Raw genomic sequence first — 22,197 nt, forward strand, 5'->3', positions numbered from 1 at the left:
TTCAGTTAAAGAGATTCGATGTCAAAAATTCTGTGTGCATAAAACCATCGGAAGGGCTAGAGACACAGGCTCTAGGCTGAACTTTTAGTGGTGATTCCTGGACCATCCCAGCTCGAGACCAACAAGCAGGATGATACTTCACTCTTTTGAATCTATTTACAGGAACCACTTATTGGAACTGTTATTGCCCTTCTAGAGGCCTCCCTCCCTGGACCAAGCTCACTAACGGAAAGACAAACAGAAATATCTATGTTTAGGCACCAGCCCCAGGGTTGGAAGAGCTTCCTGCCCACTGCAGCTCTGCTCTCCAAGAGAAGCATCAGCAGTGCAGCCAATAGTAGGCTCAAACTGGCCAACAAAGTTGCAGTGGTCACAGGATCCACAAATGGGTGAGAGCAACTCTGGGAACTCAAGAGGTATGGGTGTCTCTGGATTTCATTCACCTCATTGTTTTAACCTCATCCCCACAAAGCACAGCCTACTAAGTAGGCTTAAGTGCTTGTAGGGGAGTATGGAGGCAATGCGATCCTAAAGAGAAAATGACGGGAGTTAAAAAAAATCCAGAAAGGAGACAAAAATCAGTGCAGGCTTTGGTACCAAGATAGCCTGCTATAGGTCAGTGGGTGATGGGTCCACAGAAAACATGAAATGTATCTCAGAGGCACCCAGGGAAAGGCAGAGGTAATCCAGTCATTGCTTCTGACCGCCACCAGTCAAGAATTGTGCCACATAGGTTAGTAATCCTGTCCTTCCAAGCTGCATGCCTGTGAACCCTGTGGATTCACAGGTCTGAGGTTAGGAGCTCTAGGTCGTAGCTACAAAACAAACTAAAACCTTGAAGTACTAGGAATGGATTGTCAAAATACTAATTCCTGGAAAGGTAAGGCCAAAGTCTGATGTGGTACATAGGAGGTCCAATACACCCAGGACAGATGCAACCCCTCTTTATCTCTTTGGGTTCTCTTACTGACCACAAGAAGGCATGAAGTTAGCTTTTCTAAGTTAGTGGAGAGGATTCATTTGGAATATGAGGATAAGAAATTCAGCAAGCAAGAAAGGGCTCAGTGCCAGGGTGAATTGTCACATCCTTTCCATCTCTGCCCATAGGATTGGCTTCAATATTGCCAGGCGTCTGGCCCAGGATGGGGCCCATGTGGTCATCAGCAGCCGGAAGCAGCAAAATGTGGACCAGGCTGTGAACACACTACAAGGGGAGGGACTGAGCGTGACGGGCACTATGTGTCATGTGGGGAAGGCGGAAGACCGGGAGCGACTGGTATCCACGGTGAGGGGCATAGAAGAGTTACAGTCAGGGATGCAGGGGCTGCGCTTCTCTGATCCACACTAGGAGACCAGCTACTTATTGAGGATCAGCCAGGTCCTCCTAAGAATCTGAGGGGAATAGAGAAGTTGTAGATAAGAAAGCCCTGGTTTTAAGTCAGAGGTAGAGTGATTAGGAAAACAGAGGGGTGACAGAGACATTTCAGGAAATGGTGAGGATGACAGATGTGCTGGGAAATTGACAGCCCAGTGTGCCTGGCAGTAGAACATAAAAGGCTATAGGGTACATGGCAGGGTAAATCTCGACCCTTTCTTTTTTTGTTGTTCGGTTTTGGTTTTTGATTTTTTTGTCCAGAAGTTCAGTGCCTGGTTCCTAAAAGAAAGGAAATGGTCTTCCATCCTCAGGGTTGTTCCTTTCCTGGATTTGAACCAGACACAACTCCAGAGACATTAAACAGAAAAAAGTCCCATTGTAGCAAAAGCCTTTACCTCCTGACCCTGGTCCTCAATGTTCCCGTCTCACTTGTAGGCCCTGGAACATTGTGGGGGTGTGGACTTCCTGGTGTGCACAGCAGGGGTCAATCCCTTTGTGGGAAGTACCTTGGGAAGCAGTGAACAGGTCTGGGACAAGGTGAGGTCTGGGGCAGCCAGGAAGGGTGGGTGGGACGTCATCCTCACCTTCTGAGTGACCCTCCCTCCATCTCAGCTCACACACCCAGGGCTGGTTCTCAGTTCCCACTCATCCACCCTCCCATCCCCATCGCAGGCTCACTGGTACAGAGCAAGGCCAGGTACCCAGACTCCATGAGCCTCCATTTTTTCATTTGTGACATGGAAGGAAACATGTCTAAATTGCAGGTGCTTACCCATTCTGTTCAGGCGCCCCCAATCTGCGGGGAGTGCCCAACAAAAAACCAAGTAGTCACCAAACAATGTAGGGTACAGAGAAGGGACTGACTCCCTTCCTTGCCTAGAGATGATTAGTCCTTAACACTGGCACATCTGGGCTGTAACCCTGAAATCCAGCCTTCCTGGGATTTACCTGCTGGTATCTCTCTGCTTCTGATGAAAGCTGTGCTCTTGGAGACAGGAGAGACCTGAAGACTCCAGGGTCCCTACCCTCAGAGTCCTCAGCCTGATCTCTTTACTCCTGCATCCTCAGGATGTCCCCCACTTCCATGCATGCCAGGAAGCCCAGTCCTCTGGCTGCTTCCCCTTGTCAAAGGCATCACGCCCACATTCTAACAAGGTGTATTTTTCTGGTGCGGTGACATCATTAGACTGACTGTGTCTCTCTTCCCCCACCCCTAATTTGCTTTGATTTCAGATCCTGAGTGTGAATGTGAAGGCCCCAGCCCTGCTGCTGAGCCAGCTGCTGCCCCACATGGAGAACAGGGGGTGAGGGTGGGGAAGGGGAATAGGGAGGGATTTACTTGGCATCAAACAGGGATCAGGGAAGCAAGAGTGAGATTGGCCAGATTTGACTTACACCTTCCAACTTGGAAACAGGATTGGCTGAACCAATAATACAGGGACAGTGAGAGCTTGTCTTTCAGACTTCTGGGTCTGAAACAAAAGAAAGCAAAGCATTCTGTGCATTACTGTGCACGGGGAATATATCTTGAGCAACCAGAGAGCCCGGCAAGGGCTCTTCTAGAAGGAGGTCAAGGGATCCACAGACAGAAGGACCAGAGTACCCTCATCTGTCCTGGAGTCAGAGAAATGGAGGTGGCCTCTCTTGGGCTACAGAAGCTCAGACCACAAGTGTCCCGGTTGATAAGCCTGAGCCTCCCCAGGGCCTTCCTGAAATCAGAGCAGTCATGTTTCTCAGTCGCATTCAACTCTTTCCTCTCAGACTTCTTCATTCTTGGACCAGTCATGTCCTCCCTCTCTCCCTGGAGTCCCAGCTGGTCAATTTCCAAACTACAAAGTCTTCCTCTCTACTTCTCTCCACAACCCAGGACAGCTCCAACTTCACCTGTGAGGTGGGCCTGGGGCTGTTTCTTAATGCTCTGATTTTCCACTGATCTCAGTGACATGGGATGTTTCCAGATATTTTTTCAGGAGCTCAGCATTTGTCCTGAGGCAGGAACAAGCTGACTGTGCTCCTGGGAGCTACTTTTTACCTACTGCATTGCAAACCCAACCATTGGAAGCCTCCTATTCTCTGCCTTGCCTTTCATCACATCTTCTCCTGAAGGTGCTATAGCCATTCCCAATCTGATCGTCCATCTTGGGTCACTCTTGTTGTTCCAAAATAGGTCCCTCAGCCCTTGCCCCTGCTTAGCCTTGCATCCTCTGAAAATCAAAGCTACCAGCTGTGGCTCTACCAGCATGGCCTTCACTCCCTTCTTAAAATGTCAGAGGAGGTTTTCTTAATCTGGGTAAAGTGCTCTGCAGATGTAGCTTTAACACCCCTCTTCCCAATTAGACTGCTTCCTTCCCCTACTGGCATCTTGGAGCAGTCACTGAATTCAGCAACTACATATTGAGCTCCTAGTATGAGCTGGGCTGCTTCTCTGTAAAATACAGCCAGGACTTCGAATGATGACTACTAAGGCTCCTTCCAGTTCCAACACAAGTGTGGTGTGCTATTAGACTGAACCATATTTTTAATGACACCACGTTTGTAGATGAAAAATGACTAAATAACAGTAATTAATGTAGTTCTACCTAATGCAATGGTTTTCATACTGTTTTTTAAAGCACAACAGTATTCTCTACAGAAGCCCAATATTTAAAACAGACAAAAGCAGAGACAGATGCCCAGGTTGAAAGGTGGATTTGGGTCCTGGAGCTTAACCATCTTCTTTGCAACTTAATCCACTGGTTTCTGGTCCTGGGTACCTCTGTAGAATCTGACTTCACCAACTTGTTATAAACCACTAATGCAATGAAGACAGCATGGACTTTAGAGTCACAAAGACCTATCTTTAGACCCTTGTTCTGTCAGTAGCTACATATTCTTGGCATTTAATCTCTGTGAGCCTTCATTTCCTTACTTATTAAGTGAGAATAAGGATGCTTAGAAGATATATTTTGAATATTAGTTGACATGATAAATACCTAAATTACCAAGCAAAGTGCACAGAGTATATGTATGAATATTTACTATAATAAATACATTATTTTAAAATAAGCATTATATACAATATAGATTATTCTATAAGTAGTATAATCATTTATAATCATTTTAATACTTAAAATAAACTATATTATTACAACTATTTTTATTAATTATGGCATCTGAGCAATTGAAAGATTGTTTTCTTTAAACTTTTGGACAAAAATTCATGAAGGAAGCTCCATTTGAACTGTTTCCATTCATTCTAAATCTACTTGCTAAAATCCTCATTATCCTTCCTCATGACCCAATTTAAATGGAGCTTCCCATATGCTGGAACAAAAAAAAAAAAAAAAAGAACTATCACCCTAGAATTGATAGTTGCTATACCTACCAAATGCATCTTTCAAAAATTAGGGCAAAGTTATAACATTTTCAGACAACCAAAAACAGAGTTTCTACCAGAAGACATTAACTAAAGGATGTTCTAGATGATATTCTTCAGGCAGAAGGAACTAAATGATCCCATATGGAGAGTCTGAGATAAAAATAAGAAAGAAAGGCACAGAAAACAGTAACATATGAACAAACGTAACCACCTATTATAAAAAACAATAATGATTTTTGTAGGGTTGAAATAATTAAAATATGCAAAAAATAATATTCAAGTCAGGAAGGTAGAAATGGAGTTAAACTGTTATAAGATTTTCATGTTGTTTGAGACAGGGTAAGAATATTAATTTCAAACTTTTATTAGCTAAACAAACCTGTTTGACTTTCTCAGGTAACAGCTAAAAGAATGGCAACTGAATATGAAATATATTTTTAAACTGATAGAGGGGGAAGTAGAAATAGAAAAAATAGTTCAAGTGAGAGAATGGACAAGAAATAAAACACAGAACTAGGGGAACTAAAAAAAATCACAAAATCAAATGTTAGATTGAATCCTGGATATCAGCAATTACAGTTAAAATAAAAAGATTGTTCAGTTAGAAATTTAAACTAAATCAAAATTTAAAAATTGGATTAGACAACAATGGCAGGTTTTACCAAGTTTCTCATTTGGTTTTTTAATTTTTATTTATTTATTTTTATTTTTACAGACTGCATTTTGATTCATTATATACAAATGGGGTACATCATTTCATTTCTATGGTTGTGCGTGATGTAGATTCATACCATTCGTGTAATCATACATGTACATAGGGTAATGATGTCTGTCTCATTTCTGTTAACTGAGTTTATAGTGCTAGGAAGGAATAGTTCTAGTACAGTTATAGTTCCGGGAGAAAGTAAGAATCAAGAAATCATAATAGGACGGAAAAACCACAGCACTCTATACAAAGGTCCTCAACTCAACTGATGCATTTAAAGTACACATTTAAAATCCTGCTTTACAAAGAAGTAAAAGTATACATTTTTGGATTATAAAGAACAGTGGTTAGCAGAGTATTATATTGTCTATGTTAAATAAAAGCCAAAACTAAAACGTGCAGGGGAGAAAGCAAAAAGGAAACAATACAGAGCAGAAATCAATGGAAAAGACAAAATTAATAAAAGAACCAAGGAAACAAAAAAAAAATTTTTTTAACAAATGCCTTTGACAAATTTCTGGGGGAGCTGATCAAGAAAAAAGAAGAAAATCAAATAACCAGTATCAGAACAAATAGCAGGAATAAAGACTTAAAGCACCTCTTAGAGATCTTGAGACTGTAAAAAGGAACTAAGAGAATGACAATGCCAAAGAGAAATCCCTGGGCCAAAGATAAACTGAAGTTTAATAAAATTGAGAGAATTTTTTAAGTTATATGTTGTCTTACCAAAACTAACTCAAAAGAGAGAGAAAATTTGACCAGTCCTATTACCATTCAATAATTGTAATCTATAATCAAAAATGTTCCTTCAAAAACAAAATTCAAACACGGATGGCTTCCCTGAAAATATAGTTTGAGAAACACAATTAAAGACCTGCAGGAAAATGGAGGTCAGTTCCTCTACCTAGCCCAGGCTATTCTCCTCACTCACAGTCCTCTCCCCTCCTCTGTTCTTGGTCACACACAAGATAACTGTCTTCAGCTCACATTCTACCCTCTCTGCCTTCCCAGACAAGGTTCTGTGGTCCTGGTCTCCTCAGCTGCAGCTTATGTTCCATATGCTGTAAGTATGACCATCTGTGGATCCCACTTGGGTAAGAGGAAACTCAACCCTTTACATCTGGAAAATCAGGTGCATTGAAGTAGCCAATGTTTGACTGCTGCTCCCTCAGGACTACTCACATGTAAACATGATCACTGTATATCACTGATCTCACCTTTTATATAAACGCCCTTAGTGGGAACATCTTGCCATATCCTTCAGGCACTGTCTCCCAAACTTGGTAATCAGGAGGTGTTACTGGGGTGAATTTCCTAGGCAGAACTCAAGACACCCAAGTGACTATCCTTAGCCTCAGTTCTAACCTATTAATCTATATCCCTTTCTGTCCACAGAGACTGGGGGCCTACAATGTCAGTAAAACAGCCCTGCTGGGCCTCACCAAGACTCTGGCAGTGGAGCTTGCACCAAAGAACATTCGGGTGAACTGCCTAGTACCAGGATTCATCAAAACAGACTTCAGTCAGGTGGTGAGTACTGAGTCCCCACTGGGGGACACTAGGGTGCCTTCCACTTGCAGGCCATGCCCCACAGAGACCTAGACTCTCAGACCTTGACCTCTGTCTCTTGCTCTGTTGCTCTGGTCCACAGGCTTTGGGGTTCTTCAGGAAAATCAGAATCAGTCCTCTGTAGAGGATCAACTCAGAGTGTCCCCAGAACTCCTTCCTCAACCCATGTGACTCCATCTATATGACCAACACTAACTACTTGACTTTTCCCTTAGCTCACTGAAGACCCAGACTTGGAGGAATATTTGAAGAAATTATTTGGAATTCAGAGGTAGGTGTGTTGAGGCAGTGTCCCTTGTAGATCTGAATTAGCAACACCTCAGAACCTTCTCAAAGGCTAAAAGATCATAGACCATCCCTCTTCAGGTTAGACCCATTCCATTTTGGGGGATCTGACAATTTCCCTAGACCTCTCAATTCCCAACACAGTACCTGCATATCTCCCTGGGTAGCTCTTGATTTCAGTGTTGCACATGAGTCCAGGACTCCCACGAAGGTGTCACCAGCTTCAGTCCCACCTTCTCTCTCCATGCAGAGTGGGGAAGCCTGAGGATTGTGCAGGACTTGTGTCCTTCCTGTGTTCCCCAGATGCCAGCTACATCACCGGTGAGAACATCGTGGTGGCCGGTTGTTCCCCCCACCTATGAGGGGTCTAAGTTCAGAGCTTGAATTCGCCTCTCCAGGCTGAAATCTCATGTGTCCCTGGGGTCAGGTGCAGCAACACTTTATTAAGGATAAGCCTGTGGTCCAAACGTGAAAACTGGTTCAAAAACTTCATGAACAGAAATAATAAAGGACATCAGAAGAGGGCTTGTAGTATGAAACTATCATCAAAAGAACAGCTAAAACAATTGTCAGCCTTGCCAGAAAACAAAACGTATGCTTGTGAGTCTTGTCTTCTAAAAGGGAGCTAAAGTCATGTAGAGAGGAGTTGGAAGCAAGGAAAGCGGTTTCAGCACACACTGAATACTCTCACATGCATTTTCCCCTAACCATTCCTGTGAACCTGATGTTTTAATCTCTAATTCTACATATGAGGGAGCCAAGCCAAGGTGATTTAAGGACAATGCTCTGAGGACACACATATAATCCATGAGCAGAAACTGAACTCCAGTCCATCTGTACAACAGAGAGGGATTAGCATGGAACACACATCTGAGGGGAAAAACCAGCCCTGGGCGTCCTCTTCTCCCTGAAGCTCCTTATCCTACTAGCCTAGTTCTGGTCCTAGTTCTGCATTCACACAACTCATCCTTCCACAGATGTGTGCCAGAGCAAGAAGGATTATGTCTCTCAAATGAATTTCGATCCTTCTAGTCTGAAATTCAAGGAGAGTAGCAAATCCTGCGTGGGTTCCCTCTAAATTCCCTTGACCCACCTTGGGGTCACAAGCATTTTCGGTGGACAATGCTTATGCACATCAAAGGCTTCCTCCCTAAAATTCCTAGGGGCCTTCTCAGTACAGAATGCTCCGTGCATGGGGGGAGTTAGTGACTGCACAGCACACATGATCAATGAGGGGTGGGAGATGGGAGAGTCAACACTGCAGCACTCACTCCTTGATGGAACAGAGCTGGGCTGTGCTCTGTACAACTTCTCAGAGTGCCCAGCAGTGGGCACTCACCCACAGCAATAATCTGCTTCTACACCCTTAGTTGACTTTCTTCCCTTCCCTATCTCCCTCATTATTCTCCCTTGGTTCACCTCCCTAGGAAACATTTGCATCTGAATTTTGGTCTCAAGGTCTGATTTGAGACCAAACTAAGATAGTAACGAAACTTTTCCTATCTTTTGCTAGAAAAGACAAAAAACACAAAGTCTCACTTAGGCAACACAATGTCTAAAATTTATTCAGTCTAGAGATTAATCACTCAATTATTTGTAATAAACACGTATAGCTAGGATTGGGTCCAAAGAGTGAGAACTCAGAGTGGTTGTTGCTTAAAGTTGAAGTAACTGAGCATTGTGTTTAAAAAGAAGTGAAGGAAAATGAAAATGTAGGTAAATAATCAACATCAGAGCCTATCCAAGATTATTTTGCTTTTTAAGCAAAAAGGTGCCAAATACTTAGAAGCCAAGGAAGAGGTAACCCTAGAGAAGTGTACAGACCAGTAGCCTGTGGATGTGCACCATTGAGTACAACTGAGCAAGTCAGTTCTCTCTTCCCGATGACAAACCTTTAAATAGGTCATGTTTGTCTCTACCTACCCTGGTTGGCCTGGCCTTCTCTCTACTGAACATTCTCAGTTCCTTCTCAATCACTTTTGGTCATCAGACAAGTAATATTTTCCAGAGTCACTGTTTTTATTTTCCCAATTTTACATCAAGTGCCTTACAAATAGAGTGTCACGCTCCTCCACCACTACCCACCCACGCCAAAGCACTGTGCAGCTCCCCACCCACTCCTGAATAAGAAGGACAGATCATCCAGACTTTTCCTAGATTTTTTTTTTCCTAGATTTTTCATACAATTATTAGAGGTAAGTTTATTGAATGCATAATATGTGCCAGACACAGTATGATGTTGAATCTTCACTTTTACAGATAAGGAAAAAACTGAGACTTCAACCTTTCCAAAGTCACTCACACAGCAAGCAACTAGGAGATTTGAACTCAGTTCTAGTGGTCATTGTGGTCACGCTTTTGAAAAGGCTAATGGAACCCCAGGCCCTTCTACTCCCTCTTTTTAGCTTTGTGGCAGTTTGAGCAGTTTTGCTCCACCACACACTCCACCATGATGTACTCTCATACCATCAATTATGGACTAGAACCTCCAAAACTGTGAGCCAAAATAAATCCTTTCTCTTTATAATTTTATTACCTCAGGTAATTGTTACAGTGATGGAAAGCTGTCTAACACAGAGAATGACAGAGTCAATGCTTTCTTTGTCAAAACCCAATTTGAGAGTTCACCCTACTCCGACCACTTTCAAATGCAGAAGAATAACACCCCTACTTGTCAGAAGAAGAATGTACTGATACTTAATATACACAAAGAAAATGTAAGCCGAAGATTTTATATCTGATGATATTGACTTTTAAGCACAAAGGTTCACAAACTGACATACCCTGAAGGAATTTGGGGCTGTCACTCTGATAAGCCCTTCCTGAGAAATACCCTAGAGAGCACGCTTCGGACAATTGAAATAACCAGGACACTAATGGCAAACACTAAATTGGCTCCTTGTAGACCTAAAGCTTAATGAGATCATCAAGAAGGCAATATTGTGATATGGTATGTAATGGCTTCTGTTCTGATGGTGCAGGTATGGCACAACTGTAAAAACCCCTTGCAATTATAGTTACTTATAAAACTAAAACTAAATGGGGGTTATAAGGAGATGGAGTATGGCATGCAGTGGTTATAGGATATGATAATATACATATTGTCCAAGTATAAAAAGATTGGAGATGGCATTTGAAAAAATTTTAAGCTGTTTTTAAAACATTTGTGATAGAATAGTATTGCATTCCTCAGTCATTGTGGGATTCTAAATTTGACTTGGAGGTACCATTGAACCTATCACACACACAAACATACACACACACACACACACACACACACACACACACAAACACACACAGAGTTTATTTGCTCTGTCCATTTAAAAAACCTAGAAACAACAACCAAACTGAATGGGTTGCATCCCTAACATCCAGATTTGCATTCAAAGGAGTACATTCTTCTTCTGACAAGTAGGGGTGTTATTCTTCTGCATATATGTTTTTGAATAATCATTTCAGATAGGATCTGGCTTTGATCTTTTCCTGTACTCTTTTGGATGCAAATTTTGTTTTCCTGAATTTTCAGAAGAAAACACATGATTCATAATAGACTTCATAAATTCAGAATGCTCCCTATTCCATAGCTTTATGTGTTGCTTAAAAGTATGGTACTTTACCAAAATCTCCTGGTTCCATCTATATTGCCCCACTCCTACCTGGACCTCCCTTTCTTCATCCCTGTTACCCCTGCCTGCTCCACTTCCAGCAGTTTCTCTGGATCCCTGCCTGAGAAAGAGGCCCTGGCAGATCTTCAAGAGTTTACAGGGACTGAACCAGTGCAGCCCCTTCAGACCCTACTGAGGACCCCATGCAGTCACCCAATATTGAAGCAGACTAGATCTCTCTCAGTTTTAGCAGTTACTATTCCCAAAGTGACTCACTGTGCTTGCTAGAGAATTCTTTTCAGCTCTTTGGAGATTCCTGTTTTCTTAGATTCTTCGGATTCTATCCTGCTGCTTCCATCTTCTTCCTCCCACAAAGATGTTGATACCATGCAGATCCTGTAGCTGTTGGTAATTTGTTACCACTCTTATTTTGGGGTTTGTGGCTACACCTTGTCATGGAGATTTGTAAATGTTTTCCGTGGGATTAAGATTTTGATATCTAGTTCCTCTGTCTGTTATAAGACAGAATTTGGGGAGTTCAAAAACTATGCTTCTGGCATTATACCTTCTTCCTATCCCTGAAAATTTTGGAGAAAGAATATTCCAGGAAAAAGAACATGTCCAGAAAACACACTATTCTGGGAATGTTGGGACACATTAGTGTAGATAACATTGTTTATGAAACTGGGCATGACATTTCTATAAGCATGTAAGTGCTGCTTGTCAAAATAAAAATGTACCTAGGGCCCCTATGCTTCCTTTATAAGCCCTGGGCACCCCCACAAAGTTACTGACAGTGAAGCCCATGCCCCTAACATGACAAAACTATAACAATAGCTTATTTGTATCAACTTCATGATTCCCTTGAGCTCAAAATTCCTACTTCAGCATCTCACCTGGAAACAGAGTGGAAAGAGGGCACTACTTGGAATTGATATTAGTGAGTTACTTATAGGCCTACTGATGTAGACATTTCTCAAAGCTTTATTGAAATATTACAGAAAACAAATAGAAAAGTGATACAAAGAGTACGATCTCACAAAATATTAAATACGAATCATATTCATAAATTCACATAGGAATTTAAATCTGTAAATAAACAAAAATGTAAGAGAAGATACACCCCAAATAAAATGGCATGTATTCAAAGGAGACTAGTATTGATTAATAGGAGATGGGAGGAGTGCAAAAGGAAGCTCTGAGACTTCTGAATTTTTTACACTTTTCATAATAGGAATGCATCTTTGCATTATGTATAAGATGAAAAAAATTTTAATGATATTGAAAATATGGCAACCAACAAAACCCTATGAGTAAAGTGCTAAGGAACTTCCATCAATTCTGCTGTCTCATCACTTTCTCCCCCACACCCTTGATTTCTCCTGACTGTCCTCACTCTACCAAATGATGCCAATGGGAACTTAATACCTTAGTAGGTGAGTCATTGTTTCCCTAGCACATAAGCAAATTATTATCAAAAGATGGCATACTATCGATAAGTGAAGGGTTCAGGAAAGAATTATAGGAATTGTTAGCAGATCAAATGTTCCTTCCCCTGTCACCTTACCTGTGTCTCTGTTGTGCCTGTAGCTAACTCTGGGTGTCATGATAACAGGCCAATAGCAATGAATACCCTACAGATCCCAATGTTCCTTTCTAGTATGATCTCATATTACTTCCCTCACAGTTCCTGAAGCTCTGCCCCTCTAACCTGCTCACTTACCTGTGGAAGCATCCGTAGTATATATCCACAACTCCATGTACCCATGTGTGTGGTTCTTTCTGCTTCCTCTCCCCTCCAGTCACCTCACTTCCAGTTCTACCCATTCTCCTCTCATCACCTTCTCCACTTTTTTGGAGAGAAACTTTATCTTTAGGCTAAAGAAATGCATTTAAGTTGGAGAGGTGTCACTTGAGTGATTGAAGTTAACATGAATTTATACACCAGAGTTGCAACCAACTCCCAGGAAAAAACTCTTCCAGGGTTACTCCTGCCTCCAGTCTAGTTTGAGGATGCCTCACCAAGGAGGTTACAAGGGAGACTCTATCACAAAGACACAGTCAAATTTAGTATAATGCTAAAAACTCATCCATAAACTTGAGGAACTTCAATGTGCAAGGAAGTTCTTTTGAAATGGATGTGGTTGAAGTTGCAATAAAAATGCAAACAGAAGCACATCCTCTGAAGTCTAGAAATAGGAAGATTAAAGCGCAGGATGTGTCACTTTGTGTCAAGCAAACTACAGAGAAAGAGAACAGAAAAGCTTGATCCACTCTAAATATTCCTTAGTGAGATGGGTGACAAATAGCCAAGATATTGAATCAACCAAGGTGTTCATCACAAATCAATGGGTAAAGATAATTTGGCATGCTGTGTGTGTGTGTGTGTGTGTGTGTGTGTGTGTGTGTGTGTGTGTGTATAGTGTTATAAGACCGTTAAAAGTAATGAAATCTGTCATTTGCAGCAACACAGTGGAATGGAAAACATCATATTAAGTGAAATAAGTCAAGCACAGAAACACAAATACTTGATATTCTCATTCACATGTGGAAGCTAAAAACAGCAATCTCATAGAAAAAAAGAAGGCAGAATAGTGGATTCTAGAGGCTGGGAAGAGTAGGGGAGGGATGATAGTGAAGTTAAATAATAATACTAAAATACTGTTAGGAGGAATTTCTTCCAGTGTTCTCTAACACAATAGGGTAATTATAGTCTACGACAATGTATTATATATTTCAAAAACTAGAAAATTCTAAAGTCCCCCAACACGTAGAAATGATAAATACCTGAGTAGATGGAAGTACTAATTACCCTGATTTGATCATTAAAGATACTAGACATGTATGGAATTATCAAACTAAACCCAATAATATGTATGGATAGTATGTCTATTAAATTTTTTAAATTATTTTAAAAGTGAATTTGAAGAAAATTTTAATATCCATCTAATATTATTATCTAACCCACGATCCATATTCAAATCCTACTTGAATGTTTAAGTATTTGAAATATCCATTTCAATAATATTGAAATAATAATGTTTTATTACTAATCCACAATCCAACTTTACATGTAAATGGCCTGAGCACCTCAATTAATAGTTGAAGGTCATTAGATTGTATTTTCAAAAAAGCAATACCCAGCTATGTGCTGCCTACAGGAAATGGATTTTAAATATAAAAGGATAAATACACTGAACGAAAAAGGATGGACAAAATGCACCACGTTAACTAATTGAAAGAGAGCTGGGACAATATTAATATCAGACAAGGAAGATTTCATAGTAAAGAATATGATAGGATAAAGAAGGTAGGTCATTTTGTGATGATAAGGGGGTCAGTTCATTAAAAGCACATAGCAATCCTAAATGTTCATGCATGTATTAACAGTGCTTCCCAACAGATGAAGTAAAATCTGATAGAAGTGCAAAGAAAAATAGACCCACAAGTTCACTCAGTGACTTAAATATCCCCACAAAAGATGCAAAAGACTTGTGCACTGAACACTTCAAAACTTTACTGAAAAAAATTAAAGATTGAGAGATACACCTTGTTCATGAGTTGTAAAACCTAGTACTGTTAAGATATCAGTCCCCGCCCCCAAATTGATTTATAAATTCAATTCAATCCCAACCAAAATCCCAAATGGCTTTCCTAGAATTGACAAACTGATTCTAAAATCCATATGGAAATATAGATGGTCTAAAATTGCCAAAAACAAATTTGAAGAACAAAGTGGAGAATCAGAACTACTTGGTTTTAAAACTTGTTACAAAACAAAAAGAACCAAGACACTGTGATTTTTGTCCACAGTCTTAGAAAGTTAAACATATACTTAGGATATGATCCAACCATTCATCCTGGAGACGTTTACCCAGGATATTCCTGAGGTCATCTGTAGGAAGCCCGCTCAGAACTGGACTCTTTCCAAAAGTACCACGTGTGCTGTGTTCTACAGTAGTATATCTTTTCTGATTCTCAAATACTCTAAATCTCTGTTATTCTTTATTGGGACTCGAAGACATGGAAAGTAAATAGGGGTATCTCTAATTTGTATGACGTCACACACTTGCAGGAATGTTTATCCTCTTAAGCTTTTAAAGGGACATCTCAGTATTATAAATATATTCCTTTCTACTTTGACTAGTTGATTCTAAGAACAGTTTATTCTCAGAAGACTCATTTAGTGAGTTATCATTACATTTAAATTCAACTAAAGAGCAAACTATTTGTTTTCAGCAAAGCATATTGCCATAAATAAGCTGGTTAGAAAAATGGATGGAACTGGAGACCATTATCTTAAGTAAAATAAGCCAGACTTGGAAAGACAAGTATCACATGTTTTCTCTCATGTGTTGAAGCTAGAGAGAAAAAAGAGGAGAAAAGGAGATCTCATGAAAATAGAGAGTACACCAATCAGAAGGCCAAGCAAGGGGATTAGTGTGAGGGAGGAGGTACTGAAGATTGAAATGGGTCAAATTATGTTATGTTGTGTGTTCTCTGTAAATATGCCACAATGAAACCCACTCTTTTATATGATTATTGTGCACCAATTTACAAAAGAGAGACAGAGAAGAGAAAGGGGATCAGGAAGAGGATTGAGGGGAGGGTAAAGAAGAAAAGTAGGGGATAAGATATGATCCACAGATGTCATACGCATGTATGAATATGCCACAATGAAGTTCATAATTTTGTGTAACTAATATGCATTAATAAAAATTTTAATTAAAAATAAAGCTGATGAGGAATGTAGGAGTCCTTGTTCTTCTAATATGACTTGACTTAGAAGCAGTGATTATTCTCATCACCAAGCATTTCATCATCCAGCCTGATCCTGGAGAGTTCTCTTGGTTTTCTGCAAGTTCTCCTTTATTTTCCTCAAGACAAGAACATCATATTTTGGGGTTGGAAATATCTTCTTCTTCAATTGGCATTCAGTATTTTAATTCCCTCCACAACCTTACAGAGGTGACTTTCCATCCTATCTAAATAGTTCTAGTGCTAGGAAAGTCACTGTTACTTCTGGCAGTATATTTTTTCTATGGGTATCTCCAGGTAGCTGAAATTTTCTTCTTAAATTGAGCTGAAAAATGTCTCCCTATAGCTTCACCCTACTGATTTTATAGAAGGAACACTATCGAGTAAGTCAATGCTCTCTTGCCCATTACAGTTTTTCAAATGATAACAGCCCTGTTATCCCCACCCATCCCATTTCTGCATTCCCTTTTCCCTGCTAAACACCCCCAGCTCTCTTTCTAAGCATCTTTGATCATCAGTTAAATAACATTACTAGCAACCCTCTTCTCACCAGGAAGATATTGATTGTACCGTAGCTAGAAGCACAAGAACATGAAACACATGAACATTATCAAAATCTTCATTCGGTCCACACATTTTTTTTTTCTGAGCTCCTAGTTTACACTTTATTTGTAGGACAAAACTGTTTCCATATCTATCTAGATCACCATTTGTTCTGAAAAGCACTCAAGCATCAACAGCAAGCCTCAGTTAATGCAAACTGAAACTCAGACAGAAGAGTCAAAAGATTCATGGGTCTCAGATTTTCTTGGCATTGGGCAAAGAGGCATTCCTGAATACATTTGCATTTAGATGTACTTTGGAGCTGTACTCCAGAAAAAAAGATCCCTTGGATCCTAAGGATGAGGAAGAAGAAGAGGAAGAGGAGGAGATATGCTTCCCCAGCGGGCAGACATCATAATCATGCCACCCTCTACTGTTCACCTAAAGCTGTCCTCCAAATGATAATGTCAAGCCCCCTAAAGGGTTAAGCCAGAGGTCTCTTCTGTGGGATGGTGATTGATATGGCACTCTTGCCTGGGTCCCTTCCCTTCCTAGACTTACTATTAACCCTTGTGTACCCTCCCATGGGAGCACTTTCTAATAAATCATTTTCACACTAATCCTTGTCTCAAGATCAGTTTTGGGGAATCCAATTTACTCACCATTTCACCCTCAGTGAGGGTCTTGATATCTGCCAGTGTCATAGAATCCCATTCTGAACTTGCTAAGGCAACTCCTAATACTTTTTATTTGGTTTGGTTTTCTTGGAAGCAGATCCTGAGATGAAGACCTAGGTACAGAGGATGTAACTTAGTGGTAGAGTGCTTGCCTAGCATGATCAAGACCCTGGGTTTATCCCCAGCACAGAAATGAAAAATAAAAAATACCTAGCGCAGATAGTTTATTTGATATATGATCCCAGGAACTAGAAAAGAAGGAATGGGAAAGGTAACATATCTTTAGTGGAATCCTTGTAGTATCCTTGGTAAAAGCATTCAACTGACTCAAAAATCAAGTTCACCAAAGATAAGAGAATAGGAAATAAAAATTCCTTAGTCGGTCATTGGGAGTGATAGTAAGGCCACTTCAAGTTTCATCCCTTGGTTTTCAGTTCTGTGTGCTATACCTATCAAGGTTTGGTGCTATATGATGGCCCTTGGTTCAAAGTACATTGATTATCTTGAAAGACAACATCCCAACCATGAAGAGTGTTGTCCCTAAATTGGTCCATTATTCCAATGATTTATTAGGTTGGAAACTTGTGGGTGATGAGATTTATGATAAGACCAATGAAGCTCATGATCATGTGCTCTTGCCATACTCTTTCATGGTGAAGTTCAATGCTTAACCCAAAGAAACATTATGTGGATCCCTTGACAGTACTTCTGAAATTCTTGAATAGTGATGCTGGTCAAGTACTGTAGGCTAGAAAGACACCCATACCCAAAATATGTCTTCATCCTAGGAAGGATGAATTGCTATCCCCTTTTAAAGTACAAGAGTTTCAGTACAATAACTTGCCATTACCAAGTTAGTATCATTTTAAAGGCTCATATCAGTCTTTACTACTGAAAAATCAATATACCAATAGCTAGATCAGCCTTGATGTAAGAATGAGCACCAGACTATTGATCACAAAGGGACTATGGGACCAGGACTGCCCATCTTAAACTGAGTACAATCAGACCCATTAAATCATTATGGCTCCGCTGTGATCTGAGTGTGGTTTATGTTGAAATTTGTTTGCTATTGCGGTGGTACTGCAAGAAAGGGAACTAAGAGGTGATTGGGTCATTAAGGGGATTAATGCCTTTCTCAAGAGAGTAGGTTCCTTCTTGTGAGAGCTTGTTTTAGTCAGCTCTGTATCTTTGTGACCAATACTAAACAAGAAGAGTTTAGAGGAGGAAAAGTTTATTTTGGCTCAGTTTCAGAGCTTCAGTCCATAATCAGCCAACTCCATCTCTCTGGGCCCAAGGTGAGGCAGAACATCATGGCAGAAAGTTGTAGGAGATGAAGGCAGTCAGAACATGTCATCCAGGAACAGAGAGAGAGCTCCAATTGTCAGGCAAAAAATACAAATCACAAAGGCACACCCCCACTAACCTGCTTCCTCCAGCCACACCCTGTCTACCTATAATCACTACCCAGCATAACAGTCCTTTCACATTATTAATCCATCAAAGTAGATTAATCTATTGATTAGGTTACAGTTCATCTAAATTATAACAGAACTGTTATCATAAAGTCAGTTTACCTATTCTGTTATGACCATTCCACCTTCCACATGTACCCCCTTACATTCTTTTTTTTAAATATTTTTTTAGTTGTCAATGGACATTTTATGTATTTATTTATATGTGGTGCTGAGAATCGAACCCAGTGCCTCACACATGCTAGGCAAGGGTTTACCACTGAGCCACAATCCTAGCCCCACCCCTTACATTCTTGCCTTCTATCCCAAGTCAAAGCAAGAGGAGGCCCTAGCTTCCCAACCTCTAGAACCATGAGCTAAAACACTGTATTCCTTTATAAATTACCCAATCTCAGGTATATTGTTATAGCAACAGAAAACAGACTAAAATAGGCTTTTTCTCACCAAGGATTCCCTAATGTAAGATAACTCCAAATTCTAAAAGTTTTACCAACTGTTTTTTTTTTCCCTCTCTTTCTTAGTGGTAGGAAATTGAAGATGCAATAACTTTCCCTCTTAAGGAATATTTGACTATACCTCAGACCACTGCATACTTTAAAACTTCCCCAATTTTTTTAGCCCCCTTATTACTAGTGTAGTATATTGTTCACCCTCTGACAAGCTTGCAAATGTCATACTTAACATTTCCTGATCCACCCAGTCCAAATAACATAATATCATCAATATAGCAGACCAGTGTGATTTTCTGTGAAATGTCACAACAATTAAGTCAGTTGTAGACTCTGTTTTGAGAGACAGCAGGAGAGTTACTTTAGAGCAGCCTTTACTCTTGTAAACAGAACTTTGCCTCTGTGAACATAGAATAGGCAGATACTTCTGAGTCAGGTTTCTGGTTATCAGTTTTGTTTTACTTTACCTTATGGTAACTTTGCCTACCTTCGCCTCTCATAATAAAGTGTCACCAACTGTGTTCTCCTATTGTGGAATCCTATAATCTGTATTGATTTTTTTTTATATTGAACCCAGAGGCACATAATCACAGGGTCACTTCCCCTGTTCTTTTTATTTTTGTATTTTGTGACAGGGTTTTGCTGAGTTGCTAAGGTTGCCTTTAAACTTGAGATCCTCCTGCCTCAGCTGCTGAGGTTGCAGACTGCATCAGTGCTTCTGGCCCAGGCCCAATTTCTCTACTCAGTGAAAACATTTCTGTCTAAGACTAACAAAAACCAAGTTTCAATTTCATTCAAGACCAGGTTGCTACAAAATCTATTTTTGGTTTCATAGGCAGGTCCCACCTATGGTGTTCAGTTTCTCTAACTGCAGTTTTATCTTGGCTTAGACATTTTTAGATCTCCAGAAGATAGACAACCAAGTAGACAGCATTTCCAGGCTTTTCAAATGTGTCAAAGGGGGAAAGAACCCCTAAAATGTGTCATCCCAACAATGGGGGTAGCAAGAACCAGAATGGTGACACATATTCCCCTGGTGCCCCATCAACCTTCGACTTACAGAACAGCACCTTGTCTGTACTGGTGCCTTCTTGGAATAGCAGTGGTCATTTGGAATCCTCACCATTTGCCTATTTTATGTTTAATTTTTGTATTTGTTCTAATTGGTTATACATGACAATAGAATGCATTTTGACACATTGTACACAAATGGAGCACAACTTCTCATTCCTCTGACTGTACATGGTGCTGAGTCACACAAGTAGTGTAATCATACATGTATATAGGGTAATGTCTGTCTCATTCTATCGACCTTCCCATTCCCTACTGCCCCACCCCTCCCCTCACTCCCCTCTGCATAATCCAAAGTTCCTTCATTCTTTCCACCCATCCCCCACTATGGATCAGCATCTGCTTATCAGAGAAAACATTTGGCCTTTGGTTTTTTGGGATTGGCTTATTTCACTTAGCATGATATTCTACAGCTCCATCCATTTACCTGCAAATGCCATAATTTCATTCTTCTATAAGGCTCAGTAATATTCCATTGTGTATATGTACTAGGTTGTTTCCATAGTTTAGGTATGGTGAATTGAGCTGCTATAAACATTGATGTGGATACATCACTGTAGTATGCTGTTTAAGGTCTTTGGGTATAAACTAAGGAGTGGGATAGCTGGGTCAAATGGTGGTTCCATCCAAGTTTTCTAAGAAATCTCAATACTGCTTTCCAAAGTGGTTGCACTAATCTGCAGTCCCACCAGCAATGTATGAGTGTACCTTTTCCCTCACATCCTCACCAACACTTATTATTGCTTGTATTCTTGATAATTGCCATTCTGACAGGAGTGAGATGAACTCTTAGAGTAGTTTTGATTTGCATATCTCTAATTGCTAGAGATGATGAACATTTTTTCATATGTTTGTGAGTGATTGTATATCTTCTTCTGTGAAGTGTCTGCTCAGTTCCTTAGCCCATTTATTGATTGGGTTATTTGTTTTTTTGGTGTTAAGTGTTTTGAGTTCTTTATATATCCTGGAGATTAGTGCTCTATCTGAGATGCATGTGGTAAAGATTTTTTTCCCATTCTGTAGGCTCTCTCTTCACATTATTGTTTCCTTTGCTAAGAAGAAGTTTTTTGGTTGGTTTCATCCCATTTATTGATTCCTAATTTTATTTCTTGCGCTTTAGGAGTCTTGTTAAGGAAGTCAGGTCCTAAGCCAACATGAAGATTTTGGCCTACTTTTTCTTCTATTAGGTGCAGAGTCTCTGTTCTAGTGCCTAGAACAGAGTTTTTGATTCACTTTAAGTTGATTTTTGTGCAGGGTGAGAGATAAAGGTTTAATTTCATTTTGTTACTTATGGATTTCATTTCCCCAGCACCTTTTGTTGAGTAGGCTATCTTTTCTCCAATGCATATTTTTGGTACCTTTGTGTATTATGAGATAACCATATTTATGTGGGTTTTTCTCTGTGTCTTCTGTTTTATACCACTGGTCCATTTTGGTGCCAATACCATTCCATTTTTGTTACTATTGCTGTATAGTATAGTTTAAGGTCTGGTATTATGATGCCTCCTGCTTCATTCTTCTTGTAAGGATTGCCTTAACTCTTCTAGGTCTCTTATTTTTCCAAATGAATTTCATGATTGCTTTTTTGTCATTGGGATTTTAATAGGAATTGCATTGAATCCGTATAACACTATTGGTAGTATGACCATTTTGACAATATTAATTCTGCCTATCCAAGAGCAAGGGAGATCTTTCCATCTTCTAAGGTCTTCTTCAATTTCTTTCTTTAGTGTTCTGTAATTCTCACTGTAGAGGTCTTTGACCTCTTTAGTTAGATCGATTCCCAAGTTTGTTTGTTTTTTTTTAGGCTATTGTGAATGGGGTAGTTTTCCTCTTGCAGGGGATTCATTGCTTATGTATACAGATGCACTTTATTTATGGGTATTGATTTTATATCCTGCTACTTTGCTGAATTCATTTATGAGTTATAGAAGTTTTCTGGTGGAATTTTTTGGTTCTTCTAAATATAGTATCATGTCATCGGCAAGTAGTGGTAGTTTGAGTTCTTCTTTTTCTATTCATATACGTTTAATTCCTTTCATCTTTCTGATTGCTCTGGCTAGAGCTTCATGGACAATGTTAAATAGAAGTGGTGAAAGAGGGCATCCCTTTCTTGTTCCAGTTTTTAGAGGGAATGCTTTAAATTTTTCTCCATTTAGAATGATACTGGCCTTGGGCTTAGCATAGATAGCTTTTACAATGTTGAGGCATGTTCCTGTTATCCCTAATTTTTCTAGTGTTTTGAACATGAAGAGGTGCTGTATTTTGTCAAATGCCCTTTCTGCATCTATTGAGATAATCATGCGATTCTTATCATTAAACCTAT

The 22,197-nt window shown here is 39.9% G+C and overlaps 1 protein-coding gene across 1 annotated transcript; it reads left to right on the forward strand.

The window, feature by feature from the left end:
* The first annotated feature begins 249 nt into the window (after window positions 1–249).
* LOC124977800 (dehydrogenase/reductase SDR family member 2, mitochondrial-like) lies at window positions 250–7,655 on the forward strand. Its single transcript, XM_047541646.1, has 7 exons — window positions 250–389; window positions 1,108–1,285; window positions 1,811–1,912; window positions 2,609–2,679; window positions 6,451–6,502; window positions 6,835–7,002; window positions 7,515–7,655. The coding sequence occupies exons 1-7, from the start codon at window positions 250–252 to the stop codon at window positions 7,653–7,655; spliced, it is 852 nt and encodes a 283-aa protein (XP_047397602.1).
* Window positions 7,656–22,197: the final 14,542 nt, after the last annotated feature.

This window comes from Sciurus carolinensis, chromosome 2 (genome assembly GCF_902686445.1).
Source record: "Sciurus carolinensis chromosome 2, mSciCar1.2, whole genome shotgun sequence".
In the NCBI taxonomy this organism is placed as follows: Eukaryota; Metazoa; Chordata; class Mammalia; order Rodentia; family Sciuridae; genus Sciurus; species Sciurus carolinensis.